Genomic DNA, 19,575 nt, shown 5'->3' with positions numbered 1-19,575 from the left:
AATAAATTTGAAGAAATGAGGGCTACATACAGGTGAAGGTAGGTGATAATTGGAAGTTTGGAGGAATGTATATCAAGGGCACTTTGGTCTTTTTAACTTTCAATTCGATAATAGCAATTGTCAATAATCATTTTTTAACTTAAAATCTTACAATAAATAAAAATGTTTAATAAAATACAAAAATCTGACGCAAATTTTTTTCAGCAGAGGGCCCCTCAAATTATTAATTTTGGCTGCAGGCAATTGGGAAATCCTAAAGAGCCACGAGTATCCGTGGGCGGCCACGTGGCAACGCGTAAGTGTTTTACCATTTCCCTCTTTGCTGAGCAAAGCAGAGCTTAAAGAACAAGCTAAAGCAGCCGTAACGCCGTCTCGTCTGAATATTCACGCACACTAATCTATACAAATTATACGCTGTATGCCTATGTGTATGTCTATATAGAGAGAGGAAGAGAGAGTTGGGAATGAAGGATGATTCATTTGAAGCAGAAAAGGCAGCACCATCAGCAGCAGAGGCCGAGGCTTGACCGACGGAACGCGATAAAGAACATTGATTACGATGCGGATGCAAGCTCGTTTTCTTCACCTTCCTCCTCGTCGAATTCATTCGATGATCGATCGGTCCACAAGACTCGATCGCTTGACATCTTTTCACTGTCTGATCAGACCAGTTTCCGAGTCGAAGGAGTTGATGGAGAATTTGATCGAATTTGTAGATCTTTAGGGCTTTCGGGGCCCGAGGACTTCTCGATTCCCGTGGCGGCTTGGGAAGCTCGAAGGGCTTTGTCTCCTTCAAGTAATTTGACCCTGGGGTTTAATGATCGCTCTGTTTCGGATGTATTATCGCAACGATTTGTAGATGGGGTTAAGGTTAGTGATGCTGAGTCCAAGGATGAAGTTTATTTGAATTTGGATAAAAGTGAAGCTTTGGTTAATAACGTTAGCGAAAATGAAGTTGAAAATAAGCTGCTTAGTAATGGTGGTTGGGGGATTAAAGGCATTAGGCCACCAAAATTGTCACCTCCACCTGTAATTACGCGGTCATGTGTGGACAATACGAGTTCTACATGGGATATATTTAGGGGTTTTGGTCCTCAAGATGATCGAAACTTGAATTCACCTGTTAGTAGTTTGGTGGATGAATTTGAAGAAAATGAGGAAGTTAATAGGAGAGAATTTGGAAAGCAAGAAGAAATCGAGGAGGGTGTGAATAATGTGACCGCCGTTGGTAGGGAATTGAGTTCAGATTTAACAAACGACGAGAATGATGGTGATTCTTCTAACTTGATTGTGGAGACTATATACTCTGTCTCGCCAAACGGTTCGTTCAGGTGCAGTATTAGCTCTTGGCAGAAAGGTGAATTTCTCGGCAGTGGGTCATTTGGAACGGTCTATGAGGGCTTCACCGAGTAAGCATTCTTTTAGCCTTACAAAAGAACTTCATTGAAGATCTCTAACATGGTCATGTATGAAATTTTTCTTCGTTAAAGCAAAAAGGAAAAGTAGGTTCCCCTTAAACTTATTACATGTTTGAACTTGTATTCATATTATTCCTTGAGAAAGAATGCTTTTAACTGTGGAATCTTCTTCCTGGTAAATTGTATATTGTATACTAAAGGACACAATTATGCTTTTAATATCTGAAAATTCAATGGATACTTTGACAAACTCTAGACAAGGCAATGGCTTTTCTTGGTCACTGTGCAATATGGAAGTTTGATATCTCAGAAATTATTATCTGAAATGAATCATATTTTCTATATTGTTGAACTGATTCTAATAGAAATGTATGAAGAGACTTGATTGAGTTGAAAAGGAGTGCTAAGTCTCCCCCATGACTGAGTTTCCTTATTTGAGTTAATTTCCCCATTTTTAACATTATTTTCCATAGTCTGTTATTAGAGAGGAGAAAAGAGAAGAGAAGCATGTGATTTGTGATATAGACTAGTTCATGATAGATAGTACGAGGAACATAGTATATGGGATAAGGCTCTATAAGATGAGAGCCTCTACACAAACAAATTCCTTCATTAAGGGAGCATATGGTTTTAGGATATAGGTTACATATGGACCATGGTAATATATGTTGGGCTAGGAAATGTGAGAATGGGCCATCCCAAAATGAACCATGAGATCACTGCCAAACAAAATATTGTAATATGTGAGAGTAGGCCATTCTGGATTCCCCTTTACCTAACAGTTGGCTTTCTGGGAAACATAGGTTGGGATGATTGGGATTGTGCCACTCCTTCTAATACAAACAGTTCTGCTACCAACCATGTGAAAATCCGCTTTGCATCATTAATTGGCCTTTTAACTTATTTACGTTGTTTCTACAGATTTCCAGAAATAGCTCTTAAAGATTGAGAATTCTGATTCAACGTATATTGTTTGTTCATCAAATCATCCTTTACTATCTGTTTTTTTCAGTCTTCTGTTAGCAGTAATCTTCTAGTAGGTTCACCTACATGACTATGTAGAGATCATTATTTAAATTGAAAGTTCTCCTATAATTGGAAAGCAAATTGTTCAGCCAGTTGGATTAAAGAGAATCAAGTTGACTCTTCATATCTCGAACCAATGAATCTGTCATAGAAATTTATGCCACTATGATTTAGAAAATACAGAGAAATTATTTCAAACATGGTTAAGCGAAATTGAGAATTCTGATAGCCTCCTCATAATTCAACTAAGCTGGATCTCTTATCTTTTTCTACCAAGGAAGTTTTATCCATTCTTTGATATGTTGGTGATCCCCACTCTTTTTTTTTTTTTTTGAAAAATAAATAATAAATTGAGCTTGTACTATTCAATTAATGCATTCCCGAAGGTTGGTGTTGTTAAAAGCAAATAAATTATTTTCATGTTTGGTTAAGTTATAAATGAATTTTCTATTGTTGTTTTTGGATCCCCACGATGTTTTTCTTCAACTCATGCAGTGACGGGTTCTTCTTTGCTGTAAAGGAGGTCTCTTTAGTTGACCCTAGCCAAGGCCAGCAAAGCCTTTTTCAACTTGAACAGGTGAGAAGAATTTATGATGTCTTGATTCTAAAAAGTAAAAACTTTGTGTCGATTGAATATGCAAGTGCAAATAATCCAGCCCCCACAACTGTTAATTTGGATTTGATTTTTCTCCTCATTTTAATTTTGATTGTTTCTTTCAGGAGATATCTCTTCTAAGTCAGTTTCAACACAACAATATTGTTCGCTATCTTGGTACTGACAGGGTATGTGTTATCCGTAATCTTTTTGAGTGGATGCTCCATTTTACAGCATTCTTCTTCTCTTTAGGAATGTGCATTAATAGATTTCATGGTTTTCATTTTTAATATTTACTGGAAATCAATCTTCCAGGATGATGCCAAACTCTATATCTTCCTCGAGCTTGTAACTAAAGGCTCACTCGCGAGGCTGTACCAAAAGTATCGACTACGAGACTCCCAAGTCTCTGCATACACAAGGCAGATTTTGAGTGGGTTGAACTATCTCCATTGCAAAGATGTGGTCCACAGGTGACACAAGCATTTTTATTACTTAGGTTTTGTGGGGAATGGAGATTATTAATATTCAAAATCTTCCCCCTCTTTTTCCAGAGGGTCATCATTCTCCCTATTTTTCACCGTTTCGTTTAAACTTCCATGTTGTTCTCTTAGTAGTTTTACCTACGAATGCAAAACTATTTTATTATTCTGGAAGTTGTAGTTTTCCCAGAATAGGCAATGTCGGCTGTTTTTTCTTTTCTTTGTCCATTGCTCTCCCAATTTTAAATGTTATTTATTAGGTAAAAATAGATTTGAAATTGGGTAATTCACAAGGTGTCCACATGACAGAAATTTATGCAGGAGTTTAAATGTCTCTTATAATCTAACGGATGCCTGTTCATGAACTTGTAGACTAGAAGAATCAAGACGGGTATGTTTAGAATTTTCTTATTTCTGAGATAACTTTGTTTTCTCTTTTCTTCTAGGGATATCAAATGTGCCAATATATTGGTAGATGTAAGTGGTTCTGTGAAACTGGCAGATTTTGGATTGGCAAAGGTTGGTTTCTTAGACACAAAAGATAACTATTTCCTTTTGTTGTATTCAGTTTTTGATGCACATGAAGTTTGATTCGCATGATTTTACAGGCTACCAAACTGAATGACATAAAATCTTGCAAAGGAACACCATTTTGGATGGCCCCGGAGGTATCTTTTGTTTCCCAAATCTAGTACTTTATGGGTATCCTCAACAGTGGCCCCATGCACTTATATACATCTCTTTGAATAAATTTATTTATTTATTTTTTGTTTTTTGAATTCCTTGGAGAAATATGATTTCATAGTGTCTAGTTATCTTGCTCCTTTTGTTTATATCAGATATACGATTTGGCTCTCTTCTAGATAGGATAGTCTGTTGACTTTTTTCTTCAATGTTATGATAAATGAATATCATTCAACACCCCTCTTCTGAAACAAAATGGTTGAGTATTCATATTTCTAATGATTTCTTGGCAACCGAATAAAACTAATTTGCATTTATTGGAATTCAAATATGAAGTATGACTAAGTTGCCTGAGTTGTTGAAGGATTTAACTAACATTTCTGTTTCCTACTTGGGACAACTTACATCTTGCGAATTCTTTACCTTGTGGACCACAACTTTTAGTTTGTTAGCTCAATTGTGGAGGAGATGGAATGCTTTAACAATTTTCTTTTATTGTGGTTTACGTTCTTATGCGTATTACAAACCTTGAAAGTTGCCATGACCTGAAAACCTTACATCCTTTTAGGTCGTGAAGGCAAGGAACCATGGCTATGGCCATTCCGCTGACATATGGAGCCTTGGGTGCACTGTTTTGGAGATGTTAACTGGTCAAATCCCGTATTCTCACCTGGAAGGGGTATGTACATCTGAAGCTATTTATAGTTATTCTATAACACTTTGTAGGCAATGATTTGGACTGTCATGCAACTTGCTAAATACGATTTGCAAAAAAACATTTTAAGATTGAAGCTTGCTATTAGCCTGAGATGTATACAACAATAGAACTAATAAATATTCTCCTGTTTCGATCATGGAATCTGGTTTATTCTGTCTCTCTAACATAAAACAGGAAAGAGAATCTTATCAGAAAGTCTAATTCACTTAAAGCAATAATACTCGCTAAAATAGTTATCTTAACACCATTCGTTTTATTTATCTTCATAAATTTATACATGTTCTCTTTTTATATTTTCATGAAGAAATTGTAAGATACTAATGTCAAAAATATTTTAAGAGGGTTTCTTAAATTCATTTTTTGTCTCTTCATTCTTATCTGTGATGGTAACTTTTGCCAACCATCTTTTACTCAGATTTGTTAATTTCTTTTTGTGCAAATTTTTTTTTGTCTTCATTAAGCTCTGTGATGGTGGCCTTTGCCAATTATTTTTTATTCAGATTTTTTAAATTCTTTTTGGACTGAGATTCTACCAGTTGGCTTGTCGTTTCCTCATTCTTCTGATTGGATACTGATGAGACCTGTGCTGTTTTCATTTTAATGATATTTTTTAGAGGACTTGAGGTGGTTGTACTCCATTGGTATTTTCATTCGCATTGGAGGGTTTTCCATGTAAAAATCTAGTATCTTGATTATTTGTATGTTCAAGATTTTCTGTCTAATTATGTGCTGAAATTATTCGAATGTTGTGACTGCTTAATCACATGAAGAGGTGCATTTTTCTAGTATATTATTTCAATTTCACGACTCCTTTACTATATTTGCTTTAAAACCTTGGTGGCATGTCTGATGATTGCTTTGAATTGTATTTCAACTGCACCCTGCAGTTATGACTTCTTTGCTTCTTTCTGAGGTTCTTGGGTGACTTTCAAACTGTCATCAATGGCCTGAATATTGAATGTCTAAAAACAGAACCTGCTCTCAATGCTGTCAATAAGATGGAACAGAAATAGTGAAAAGACAACAAATATTTTAGTTGTGCATAATAAGAATGTTTATACCTTTTATTCTGCCATTACTAGAATTTGCAAATACTTTCCTCTGTTACGTGGTAAGTAAGAAGCATTTCTTTTTGTTGCATGACAGATGCAAGCTTTGTTCAGAATTGGACGGGGTGAACTACCTCCTATACCCGACACCTTATCAAGAGATGCTCAGGATTTTATTCTCAAATGCTTACAAGTTAACCCTGATGATCGGCCTACAGCTGCTCAACTATTGGAGCATCCATTTGTGAAGAAACCACCTTCAACATTCCCGAGTCCTGTATCTCCACACTATTATGGCATGCGGTTGTAAAAGAACTTAATGTTGAGAGATTCGTTTATTGAAGATAGTGAGGTAGGCATCTACAACTAAAGCAAGTTCAATATTTACTATCTTGTGGTCGTTTTGTGACTATGTTGCCCCTTATCTTTGCTGAATCAGTAACTGATAAAAGTTGCTTTATGAGATTGTAAGTCATTAGTCCTAAAATATGCTTGAAGTTTACAATATAGTATTGCATACATTCCCCGAATATTTATACCTAGAGTTCAGACATGTATATATATTCATTAGCTTAACCTTAGCCAGCTTGTGATACATTAGCATGGAAATATAAAGTACTAATCCTAGTTTCCAGAATGAGCATCTTCAATTGAATTATCACGATAGTTTTAATCGAAGTTAAAAAACAAGTGCTTTATGCACCTAGTTTTGTTTCCACAAATGAGACAAAGCAAATATGGGAATCCAGGTCTTTCACATTAAATAAGTGCAAGAGATTGTTTTATTTTTTTATTTATTTTTTTCATAAGAATTCTCAATGCTTGGAAAAGAACAAGCAAGGATAAGTTTATTTTAGGAAGTATAAATCAATTAGGCGCTTCGAAGAGGTAAGAGACATTCATTTTAGGATACAAAGTACTTGTTTTGTTAGGAGTGGAGTCGAATAATGTTTTTCACGTTTTCCTCATCACAGAGTGGCCCTTCATCCATCTGACAATTTTTCCTACATTATACAGGAGACTAGTATCACACAGCTTTAACTTCCAGAAGCAAGGATGATATGTGAAGAGTGATGCTATCTGTTTCAACCACGTGTTGCTTTACAAGAACCCATAAATTCCGGCTTTCATAGACCTTCTGTAAGACCAGGATTGCATCTTATGAAGTACTTCAGCCGTGCTTGCGAGGGATGTTCATGCAGCTTAAAATACACCAGGCGCAATCTATTTGGTATTCGACAATCAACAAATTTTGCATTGGAGGTCCAGGTTTAGTGCGACTGTTTTCAACTGGATATTTGATAAGCTAAGTGAATAGAAGGCATCATGGGGAATTTGTTTATACTAGTGCCAACCAGAAGCTAAAACTGCATAATCAGGATTTGTTTTTGATAATTTATTTGCTTACATTACTGTGTGCTCCATCATTTTTTGGCATTTGGTATTCACTATTCGGTAGATGGTTATTCTCGTAAGGACAATTGTAAATAGTAGTCAATTTTGTAAATAGCTTAGGCCAAACAAATTGAGATTGTTGTTATTTCCAATATATTTGTTTGTGTGCACGTGAGTATGCAGTTTTTCTGTAAATGCATAAGACTTCCTAAATTGAGAAACTATGCCCCCGTTTGGCCCCCTTTAAATCTCATCAATTTAAATTAAATTTCTGTCTTTCCTATTTTGCAACCACACAGTCTTCAATAAAATAATATTATACGTAAATCGAAAATTTTTCATTTTTTGTAATCACTCATTTTTCAAAAAAAGACGATTTCTCCCATTATAATTCAAATTAATGGGGGCTACATACGTTTATTTAAACAAAAAAAAAATCTATTTTTTAATATTATAAATACCAATGAAATTTGCATCCTAAGAAGCATGTGTTCTTGAAAGAAGAGGCGGGTATGGAGTGGTTCGGATTGGGCATCTTGAAAAATGTGAAAATGGACCATCGGTCTATGAAAAAAATTGAAATTGGACTCTGACTTGAGTTGATTGATTATGGTTCGATCGGTTTCTTTTCAATTCTTTTAGAGTAATGTCGTTTGTACCGAGGCGTTTACACTAAATTACACGGCCCCATCGGCCACCTCACATGGGGGTCGAGGTCCCACACTCTGCCCTGTAAACGCCCGGGTACGAATAGCGTGGTCCATTCTTATACTTCAAAAATATTTAGACGCTAAAACTTTCAATTTATTCTAAAGACCTATGAGTTTATATATATATTAAGATTTAATATAGAGATTATATAAAATAAATTTAGAATTGAATTAAATTTTGATCGTGTAATTACAAGTATATCATATCACAATAGTTCAAGGGAAAAAATTTCAACTAAAGTTTGAATTGAACCAGTCAGATCGGTCTGTTTCTGATCGAAGTCGAGTGGGTCCAAAAATTTTTAAAAAAAAATTAGGCCCACTAACCTAAAAAAGAACATTCCAGTTTGGTTCCTATTTTTTCTCATTAAAATGAAAAATATTACATTTATCCATCACATCAAGTCACCGAATTTGAATTTCTATCTCTCGTGTGGGATCTATAATTACTATATTTTTCATTCTCATTCTTTCAAAAATGAGAAACAAACGGGGGATAGATATTAGATTAATACTCTTAAAACCAGTTGTAACTAAATTTCTCATATTAGTTACACCCAAAACCTCTCCAAACCCCGAAGTCCCCAAAAAAAATCACAAATTGATGTCATGTTTTTTAGTTTTTATCCTTTTTTTTTTTAATATTTGTCACTTTTGTGAATTTTGTCACTTTTCGTTTACTACTATTTTTTTTTTTTTTTTCTTTTTACAGAACTGGAAGTTAATCATATCTCATGAATATTGATTTAAAAAAACAATGTCATTTTTTATATTTTTTAGTGGTGATGTATGTTAACTCCTTAAAAAACGTGATATGAACTGTCAACTTTTAACAAAAAGTGACAATACATTTTGAACTTCATAAAATTGTTGCATAATTTAGCTTATGTATGAATGTAAGGATACATTAGTTGTTATATTTACGGAGTTGTATATCAATGATAACTTAGTTTCGTTTTAACAGTTTTAAGACTTAGCTTGTTAAAAACGTAACGTGATTTTTAACACACACACACACAAAAAAATAAAAAAAAATAGTGACGTACATTAACAAATATTATTGTGTGTGCATTCTATTGGAACAATAATTTTAATCATTTTATCACTTCTATATATTTGCCATCATAATAATTAGAGACGTCAATTTTATCAATACTTGCAAAAAGAATACAAACTATTAAAAAAAAGAGAGAGAGTATATCTCCTTTAGATTTCACCGCATTAATTCAGAAGCAAAAAAATAAATAAATAAATAAATAAAATTTGTTACATTACATCACTTTTTTTTATTTTAAAACAAATTTTGAATTCATAATTATATTTAACTTTTTACAAATGCATTTACTCATCTATTTTATTGATCAAAGAACTATGAAATACAATGTCATCTTTCGTAGAAGAACAGAAGTCGCTGAGAACGTGAAAATTTTAGCAATTTAATTAATAAGCAAAATACTAATAAATTGTTACATCGTCTCACTTTTTAATGTAAAGTAAGGTTTGGATTCATGTTCATATATATAATTTTTCACAAACACACATCTATGCACTCATTCTTATTTTTAAATACACTCTGCATAAATCAATTAAAGTAATCCAAAATTGATTTTTCGTATATATTAACTTAATCCAATTCATATAAATCTAGATTTCAATATATACTAACTCAAAATTATCAATCTATATATATGAAATTTCATAGGTACTAAAATACAAATATCTCGACAATGTCAAAATCGAATAAAGTATAAATTAATTAAATCAAAATTCAGAAATTTACAAACTTATATATTTGAGATGATTATTTGTAGATTTAGGAAAGAAAACTTTGAAGAAAATATATATTTATTTATATAGAATGAAGTTATATAATGATTTATGTATAGATGATGTATCAAAAAAAGAGCAAGAATTATTTTTATTTATTTATTTAATTTTTTTTTTTTTTTTTCATTTGGTTGAAAAATTCTGACCAAATCTATTGATTTTGGGCTTGGGAGTAAGTTTCGACCCATCCCGCTATTAAAACCCTTGGATATAACCTCAGAAGTCAGTGGAGCCAAATATCTACTGAATTCCCTCCAATTCTCTTCCCAGAAGGACAAAGGAAAACGAAAGGGAAAATTCATCCAATTGATAGAGAATTCTAAGCCTGAAAATCATCATTGCAATCAGGTTCTGAAGAGAAGAATTAGGAATGGGGAAAGATGAGGATGAGATTAGAGGGGAAATAGAGGAGCGGCTGATTAATGAGGAGTACAAAATTTGGAAGAAGAATACTCCATTCCTGTACGATCTGGTAATTACTCAAGCTCTTGAATGGCCGTCTCTTACCGTCGAGTGGCTGCCGGACCGGGAGGAGCCGCCAGGGAAGGATTACTCGGTCCAGAAGATGATTCTTGGGACTCATACTTCGGAGGACGAGCCCAATTATCTCATGCTAGCTCAGGTTCAGCTTCCTCTCGAGGATGCTGAGAACGACGCTAGACATTACGAGGATGACCGCTCAGATTTTGGGGGGTTTGGCTGTGCCGACGGCAAGGTTTTTTTATTGTAAAATCTAGTTATTTTTTGTTGTTAGGTACAGCATTGGTTATTTGGTACTATGGAAGTGGGGCGTCTAATTAGTGGTAGAAACGATTCATTTCGTTCAAATATGTGTTTCTTGAAATCCAATAACTAGGCTTCAAGCTTATGCTGCCAAACATGACATTTTTGTTTTCGCACGTCAAAGGAAAAAAGGAATCTTTGGTTTTGTAAAACAACAATTGATCTGGTTAGAGTTTTGTGGAGATGGTACTGTTGCATGCTTGCATCTTTAAAATTTGGTGTCTTGGATTTGGATCAGCTTAAAGTATTTCATCAAATAATTATTCGCACCTATTGTCTGTAGCGTGGTTGCCTCCTTAAGTTTTGGGATTCAATCATGTGTAAGCAATTGGGACTTGTTTTAGACACTGGACTTCGACATTCTGCAATATGGTTGATAAGTAAATTAAAAAAAAAAAAACATCAAACTTTGCCACAATCTTTCGCAACAAGAATAACCAGATTATAGTTTTGATCTAATGTATGCTTTATTTATTGTTCTTTTTTCAAATTTACTCCATCATCTGTATAAAAATTGAATCTTTGCTATCGATGCATGTAATGTAAACGAGTTCTTCTCAGGTTTATGGTGCTTAGGCCACGAAGTCATTTACAATTACATAATGAGTATATTTTTCCCACAGGTGCAAATTATCCAACAAATCAATCATGATGGAGAGGTCAACCGAGCTCGATATATGCCCCAAAACCCATTTGTTATTGCCACTAAAACAGTTAGTGCAGAGGTCTATGTATTTGATTATAGCAAACATCCATCTAAGCCCCCTGTAGGCAGTGCATGTAACCCTGATCTGAGGCTGAGGGGCCACAATAGTGAAGGGTATGGTTTGTCCTGGAGTCAATTCAAGCATGGTCATTTATTGAGTGGTTCTGATGATGCCCAAATATGTTTGTGGGACATCAATGCAACTCCCAAAAATAAGGCTCTAGATGCAATGCAGATATTTAAGGTATGATGTAAATAAGTTTCATGCTTATAAGTACAATATTCTTGCTCTGATCTGCGATGTGTTATAAATTTATACATCTGTGATATTATTCCCAAGTTCATAATGTTGACATGCGTGGTTTTGTGTATAACAATCTAATTCATGCTAAGATAGATTCATGAAGGAGTTGTCGAAGATGTAGCATGGCATCTTGGGCATGAGTACTTGTTTGGTTCAGTTGGGGATGATCAGTATCTGCATATATGGGATCTCCGTTCTCCATCAGTCAGCAAGCCTATTCAATCTGTAGTTGCTCATCAAAGTGAGGTGGGTGTCAAAATTTCCTATTCACTTGAAGGTTAAAAAGATTGGAATTATTCCTGTGAGTACTACATAAATATTAATGACAATGTGATGCTCACATTTTAAACATGTTTGAGGATATCAACTCAAGACAATCAGATGCTTTGTTACAACTTTAAGTTTACTGCTGCATATAGCATATAGTAGAAGATTGATTTTTGTTTTGTTTGTCAGTGGCGACAGATAAATGGTCATTAAGTCCTAACATAAGTGCCAGAGACATTCTCTAGTTCATGTCAATTCTTCCCGACTTTTAGATAAATTTTACAGTCAGACTTTCGTTTACAGTAGTCATCTTTTTCCCTTTCTGCGAATTACAGCCCCACTTGATTCCCATTTTTCTCAAAATGTATTTTTCTTTCTTCTTTTAACCACACATTCTTCATTAAAATAATATTATATGTAAATCAAAAACTTTTCTTTTTTTTTCATCCACACGTTCCCCATCTATTTACTATTTTAAAATTCACTTTCCCCTAAAAATGGATGTCAAAGACCCTCTAAATATTGCTTAGATCTGCAGGAACGAGCATACTACTTTCACTAAAGAAGGCTGGTGAAGATATGACATTAAAATTAGAAACTGTATTGGCTTAGGTTGATTAGTATTTGTCTTGACCCTTTATGATCATTCCTGAAGGCACTTTGCGCAGTGCTACCATATTTATCTCTATTCATGAATTGATATTGTAATCCGTTCTTGACACCACGTTGAACTTAGAATAAATTATTTTGGCTGTCAACATACTTCTCTTAATGTACTGTTTTCAGCACATCTAATTAGTTTATTATTGTCCTTAAACATCCCTTTCTCTGTGGTAAAGGAGATTAGTTTTTTCTGTGTTGGATTTGACCTTGTCCATTTTAGAGACTACGATGGTTTTTCTTTCGGACACATGGTCCTTTTATATAATTACCTTTGCCGGCATATTTGTTCTGGCATTTGTATACTATCCATAACTTACTTTTTTTGTTATGACTTTTGGTAGGTAAACTGTTTAGCTTTCAATCCCTTTAACGAGTGGGTTGTGGCAACGGGCTCAACTGACAAGACTGTTAAATTATTTGATCTTCGAAAGATTTCTACTGCACTCCACACATTTGATGGTCACAAGTAAGAGATATTTCTTGCTTTCAGCTTTTCAATGATTTTACTAATTGTAAATCTGTCCATTGACAATCTCGTGTAATCACATAATATATACTTTATAAGAACGTGGGAATGAATCGGTCAATCAATATTTTTGTGTAACTTAATACTACTCTCATTGGAATACAGGGAAGAGGTTTTCCAGGTTGGATGGAATCCAAAGAATGAGACCATATTAGCTTCTTGTTGTCTTGGGAGGAGGATCATGGTGTGGGATCTTAGCAGGTAATTTGAATGTAATAAGTAAGCTAATTTGTTATGAGATCGCGTGTGAAAGATTCTAATGTTGTGTATTTGAAGCTGTGATGTTTCTAGTTTTGGCTTCTTATTGAGGATTCTTTCTTCATGTTAATTTTTCCAAGAACGTATTGATCTCTAAGTAGCGTTTCTATATATTTTGGTTTTACGATACTATTCGCCTTATTGGGGTTGCCAGAAATCTAATCTGAATAATGAAAAATAAAGTTGCCATTTTTCTTCCTCGCAGTCACCCTAGTTTGCTACCTGTTCACTCCACTTCTACCCTCCAGTTCTCATGGACTCTCTCTCAACCTTTTCACGTGTTACTTTACCACTTTTTCGTATAAATCTTTTCTTCTTGATCATTTTATCTAATTATTAAACTTGTGGACCGATGGAGGCCAGCTTGATGATTTCCATGAAGCTTGCAATTTTATTTATCCTACGTGTACACATGAAATTTATGACAATTTCATCTGTTTTGAGGCACTGGTATATTTCATCTGCAGATGAAAATTGCTGAACCCATAACTAACATTTCACTTTTCTTGTTTACTAGGATCGATGAAGAACAGACACCGGAGGATGCTGAAGATGGCCCCCCGGAGTTGTTATTTATTCACGGTGGTCACACTAGTAAAATTTCAGACTTCTCATGGAACCCCTGTCAAGACTGGGTTGTTGCTAGTGTAGCTGAGGATAACATATTACAAATTTGGCAGATGGCAGAGAATATCTACCACGATGAAGATGATCTAACTGGAGATGATTCTACTAAAGGTTCTTAATTCTTAATTTTTCACTTTAGGCAGTGACTTTTCATTAGGTTGTTTCAATCTTGCAATTTTTTGTTTTTATTATATTTGTTTACTTCTGTATCAGTAAGGTTGAGTTTTGATTTAACTAAACTGCATCGTTTTATTATAGTCGTAGAATTCTAATGTTGTAGTTTAGTGTCATTTTCCGAGTTGGGCAAATGATGTTTGAAAGATATTATATGAAATTCACTTTTTCTTTGTACTCATTTTTAATTTTAATTATACATTCTTCCCACAAAAAAAAAAAGAAAAAAAAATTAATAATAATAATATTATTATTTTCATTTTCCATTTTATTATTTTTTACGTTTTAAACACATTCTTCAAAATTCCTTTTTGATAATATCAGAAACTTTTCTTCACATTTTAGTTTGAGTAATGCTAAACCTAAATTGTCCTCGAGAATAATATATAAAATTTCATATCATTTATGCCTGGCAATTTCCTAAAGTTGTCTCAGCCTATTATCAAATTTAATTATACTAACTAGAAAATTTCATAATTCATTTCATTAAATTTAGCATTGCAAATATTTATTGATTATCAATGTTATTCGTGATTTTTATTTTTATTTTCGTTTTTTTGGTTTAATTGAATAGTTTAAGATTAACAAATAATTTTAACTCATAAACAAGTATGGCAACGGGCTTGATTGGGCTTGGAACCGGGTAACCATCCCTATTAATGCATCGTGGAGGATTTTGAAAGGCGGGAATGGGAACGTGACACTAATTAAAATATCTTTATTTATCATTCCGTTTAATTAATTAAGGGTTCGTTTGGTAGTGATTTGAGAATTGATTTTTTGACCATTATGGAAAAAAGTGGGAGTCATATGTGAGTGAAAAAAGTCAAAAATGATTGTTAGAATATTTAAATAATGGTCAAAAAATTATTTTTTTCAGGGTGAAAAAGTACTACCAAACAGGGCCGAAATTGTTTTTAGTAGTATTACTTTTAAAAAATATGATTACATTGTATTTTCCTAAAAATAAAATGATTCAAAAGAAAGGTTAGGGAGAGTATTTCATACTCTTATTTTTCGAAATAATGCTGGGATAATCTTAACAGCTGAAAAAAAGGAATATAAAATATTATTAAAATTACACTACGTAAGATGATTTGGGATAGCAAATATGATGATGCATTAAGCCCTTGTTTGTCTACCATTAAAATAGAAAAAATAAGTTATGGAATTGTGAATTTTTGAAAAATGTGTGACTAAAATGTGGAAAAATATTCAAAATATTTCATTGTGAGAAGATGTGGTCGAAAATGAATTTAAAAAAAAAATAAAAAGAGTTTTGAAATAATGATAAACAAATAGAAGCTAAAAACGTCATAGTCACGATTCCCTATGTTGAAAAAAGTGCACGCCACAACTTTATCGCAATTCCCATAACCGCGCGTGTAATGTACTTTACAAAGGCCGCTGTGTCCTTGTATTCTCGCTCCGTTGCTTCCACCTTCCTGTTTAAACTCGTTGAAGAAGTGAGTGAAACGGTCATATAAAGTCCTTCACCAGTATGGAAGCAGTGTATAAATAACTAGATGAATCCGATAAGTTGGCAGCAACTTTTTCTCCGCTCCTTTGGCTAACATTTTATAGCAAATACTTTTAATGCATTCTTGAAGGATTTGTTTGTTTGAACCAAAATTATGATTAGTTTTGAGCACATACACAATTGACTTTCAAATGAACTTATTATCATGGTAGCATCATTTTGAGTCGAGAGAAAAAACAGGGATAAAAACAGGATGACACATATCGAACCATGAATGGACAGTTCGAAAAACAAAAATCCAACCAAATGCTGCCAACTCAATCTGTTCACACTTTCCCTGTTTTTAACCCTGTTCAAACCTGCTCAACCATCATTTCCCTTGAGTCGAACCCATCCCAACCTTTAGCGATTTAGTCCATAGGCCAGCCCATATTTCGAAGGCAGGTCACACTAGGTTCATAATCTTAGTGCCGAGACTCGTAAATAATTCAAATGTTAGGTCCAAATTTGTGTGTGAAGAATTTCGTGTCCGATGAGTTAAGAGTCAAAAGTTGTTAGGGGTTGGTAGAATCCTAAAAGATGTTGAACACTATTCAAGAAAATCAAGGAAGGAGATTCGTCGCTTGTTGGTCATTGAAGGACCGCTCGAGCAGTTTTTGCGATAATGCACCACTACCTAGTCGCCTAGCAGGCGCTCAAGCGCTGGGTTTTATAGCATGCCCTAAATCGCGATCTTATACTATTTTTTCAATCACAGTCAACTCCAAACACTATATAATAAAGGCTGAATTCATTTGTGCAGAAATAGACTTTATAGAATTTATACAAAAATCTCACATGGAGTAGGCCCCATTTGAATAAAATAGTGCCATAAAAACAAAAAAAACAGCAACAACTTAGTCCCCCTTGTGTTTCATTTGGAGAGGTTACAGAACCCCTTTTTCTATATATGAAGAAAAAATCTATAATCAATACCCAAGCCATGCTGTGTCCCGATGGTTGGTTGAATCTCTTTTCATTCAATAGAATATATTATTGAAGATCAAAAACATATTGCAATGATCTCTTGATTCAATTACATAATTAAAACATCAAGATTTCCAAATTCTCAAACAACCAAAGAAACCACTGCCAATCATCTATCAGAGTTATGAAGATCCAAAAAAGGAGATCGAAGTTCCAGTTTGTGAAGAACAAGTTCGTTCTTGATAATCCACTAGGAGAAAAGAATCCAGAAGTTTTGGAGTTGTGCACTCCCAAGGAGTCCTTCGATGATTACAGGTTGGAGATCATAGTCCACTAAGATTTAATTAAGTTTGGACCAATGTTATAAGTTATTCTTTTATAGTAGAATATTTACAGACAAGTTTGCACGGAAGTTTTTGTTCTTGAAGAGTTTTTTAAGGGATTTTCCTTCGTAAAACAATTCTTGGTGTTATTTACTTTCAAATATTGATTTAAATTGTTTGATTGATATATAAGGTTTGCATATGTGATTTAATTTATCTATATTCGTGACTTGTAGCTACTGATTGATTGGTAAAGTTAAATTCTACGTATTTGTTTCGCACGGGTAGTCTCTAACAATTAAAAAAGGGATCAAACGATTGTGTAAGGAACAAACCTCTTGAGACAAAATTTCAAAAATGGGTGTTTTATTGGCTATGATTTACAATTGGAAATAAACAGAATGCCTCCAAGGGGCGCAAGCACACGAGTACTAAAAGAAGTGTTTAAATTTAAGCTAAGAAATTAAAATTACATATTCTCTGTTTGAGAGTGTTTGATTCCGCCCTTTTCTCTATGTCTTCTCTTCCTTTTTATATTCCCTTGATGATTTTCTCGTAACAAACCGTTTGGAAACTGTTTGATTGCTTTATAACTATCCACTTTCTTTATGGTGGCTAACTTGTCGTGGAACTGCCGTCTCTAACTACTACCATTACTCTTTGTCGTTCAGCCGCCTTCAACTAGGCTCCTTGAATCGTGGAATGTGATAAGATTACTCAATAACTGCTATTCTGGATAACCATAATAATTTATGTTGCTAAGATCCTGGACAATTCGAAAGTTTGGGCGAGAACGGGGTCATCACTCTGGGCGACCGTAAGGCACTCCATTCGCTCAGATTCTGAGCATCTTGCAAGCTTGGACGATGATGTTACTGTATTCGTGGGCTTTCATTGCATTCATCAATAATCCTATTTAGACTTTTATCCTGGACTCCCCAGTTGGGCTGCACTTTTAGTGTGTCAACAATTACCCCCAATATGGCAGAATTAATACCAATTATTAATCTTTGCCATATTCACTTTGTATTTTCCAGCAACATTTGAAATTCCCAAGAATTTCAATCATTATTTCCTTCTATAGCCTAAAAAAGTGCAACGTTACAAACCCTTATAAAGCCAAAAGACACGCCATTTCATCGCACCACGTCTCTATATTTCGCGCTTCCTCCTCACTATTTTACTGTTCATCTTCTTGCTTCTCTGCTACGTTTCTCAGGAAAATATTAACAAAAATGTACTTTGCACCCAATGGCGACTTCACAAACTCAATCTAATGATTCTTTTAGTTTCGAAGATTTCCAGAAAATCCTTACTAGGCCGTATGTAAATCCAAACTTCGTTGCACGAGCCAATGCTGACCTCAATGAATTCTATTTGGGTCCATCATTCAATAATGTCGAAGCCGTTGGACAAGTGGCGGTGTGCCAGCTGTTCCCTTGCACTCAAGACCCTCCGTTTCTAAACTCTCTGCCATTGAGGCCGATTCGCGAAAAAGGTATTCGCACTTGGCCCAAAACTGATGTTATTTTTCGTAGATGGCATGCATGTCTTGTGAATCATGGCCCTACCAAGGCGATTTTTGATCGTGCTAGGATTTCAGACTTATTAGAAATCGCTCTTCAACCCCCAATTTTCGACCCAGTGCTTTTTTCGATTGCTTTGAGTTTTTGGTCTTCTAAATACAATACCTTCGTTTTCCCTCTTGGTCCCATGTCTATTACTTCAAGGGACGTTGGAGCCCTAGTAAATCTTCCACCTTTGGGCGATACCATCTTTCCTGGTATCTTGATTTCCAGTGTTGGCTCGAAATTTGACAAGAAACTTACTGGGTCTTATTCAAGCATGCAAGGCTTTTATAATCATTCGAGTGCTGAACCTTCTCATACTGAGCGTGTGGCATTTCTTCAAATTTTGCTCTGTAAATATATTCTCTGCGTGCCAAGTATGAAACCTTCTATGAGCTACTTACCCATAGCGCATGAATTGACGCATGGTAGACCTTTGAACTTATGTTCCTTCTTTTTAGCTGCCCTTTATAGAGGCATGGCTTCCCTTCAATCTCAACTGAAGAATAGTGAATCTCCCACTGACAGTGGGCCCTTTTGGTTCACTCAACTGTGGTTGAGAGCATACTTTCCACCACTTGGTGCTCCATCCATTTCCTTTCGTTCTGCTAGCTGCTATGGGCTAGCCATTGACCCATTGAACCCTGTAAATATGTCCAGTAGGGACATTTTTTCATTCTTTTATACCTTAAATTTGATTCCTTCCTTCTTTCCTTTTCCTGCTCACTTGACTCCAGATTATGTGCAACCTCCATCCACCCTGCACAGTGCGAGCGCCTCTCTGCTTGTTTGGGTTCAGTTTTTTATTGGGAGGGAATTGTTCCATGATATTTTAACTGGAACCAATGCCAAGACTGGGGTTGAAATATATGCTCCCCAATTTTTTGCTTGCCAACTTGGTTATGACCAAACTTGGCCTGTTTCTCCTTGCTACTCCAAAAAGTTGACAGATCGTTTTCACACTATTAATAAGGCAGAAGCACAAGTTGTAGATGCTCGCAACATTCTTTTGACGAGCAAATTTTC

At 34.7% G+C, this 19,575-nt stretch overlaps 2 protein-coding genes across 2 annotated transcripts; both read left to right on the top strand.

Moving 5' to 3' along the window:
* The first annotated feature begins 326 nt into the window (after window positions 1-326).
* LOC111410455 (mitogen-activated protein kinase kinase kinase 1-like) lies at window positions 327-7,580 on the top strand. Its single transcript, XM_023040793.1, has 9 exons — window positions 327-1,409; window positions 2,940-3,021; window positions 3,165-3,227; window positions 3,355-3,512; window positions 3,968-4,040; window positions 4,130-4,189; window positions 4,774-4,884; window positions 6,070-6,324; window positions 6,990-7,580. Exons 1-8 carry the CDS (start codon window positions 472-474, stop codon window positions 6,280-6,282), a joined length of 1,698 nt encoding a protein of 565 aa, XP_022896561.1. The 5' UTR covers window positions 327-471; the 3' UTR covers window positions 6,283-6,324; window positions 6,990-7,580.
* Window positions 7,581-10,130: 2,550 nt separating this feature from the next.
* Window positions 10,131-14,393, top strand: LOC111410453 (WD-40 repeat-containing protein MSI1-like). Its single transcript, XM_023040792.1, has 6 exons — window positions 10,131-10,619; window positions 11,311-11,637; window positions 11,791-11,943; window positions 12,969-13,093; window positions 13,259-13,354; window positions 13,929-14,393. Exons 1-6 carry the CDS (start codon window positions 10,275-10,277, stop codon window positions 14,155-14,157), a joined length of 1,275 nt encoding a protein of 424 aa, XP_022896560.1. The 5' UTR covers window positions 10,131-10,274; the 3' UTR covers window positions 14,158-14,393.
* Window positions 14,394-19,575: the final 5,182 nt, after the last annotated feature.

Source organism: Olea europaea, chromosome 15 (assembly GCF_002742605.1).
Source record: "Olea europaea var. sylvestris chromosome 15, O_europaea_v1, whole genome shotgun sequence".
In the NCBI taxonomy this organism is placed as follows: domain Eukaryota; kingdom Viridiplantae; phylum Streptophyta; class Magnoliopsida; order Lamiales; family Oleaceae; genus Olea; species Olea europaea.
Note: the sequence above shows the minus strand (reverse complement) of the source record. Positions and strands in the feature narration are given on the sequence as shown.

Bases quoted from the DNA above. Each gene is read 5' to 3' on its own strand.
- LOC111410455 (XM_023040793.1), top strand. From the start codon at position 472: ATGATTCATTTGAAGCAGAAAAGGCAGCACCATCAGCAGCAGAGGCCG. The intron at 1,410-2,939 runs GTAAGCATTCTT...CAACTCATGCAG, and splicing joins GTCTATGAGGGCTTCACCGA to TGACGGGTTCTTCTTTGCTG. The intron at 4,190-4,773 runs GTATCTTTTGTT...ACATCCTTTTAG, and splicing joins CATTTTGGATGGCCCCGGAG to GTCGTGAAGGCAAGGAACCA.
- LOC111410453 (XM_023040792.1), top strand. From the start codon at position 10,275: ATGGGGAAAGATGAGGATGAGATTAGAGGGGAAATAGAGGAGCGGCTG. The intron at 11,638-11,790 runs GTATGATGTAAA...ATGCTAAGATAG, and splicing joins ATGCAATGCAGATATTTAAG to ATTCATGAAGGAGTTGTCGA. The intron at 13,094-13,258 runs GTAAGAGATATT...ATTGGAATACAG, and splicing joins CACACATTTGATGGTCACAA to GGAAGAGGTTTTCCAGGTTG.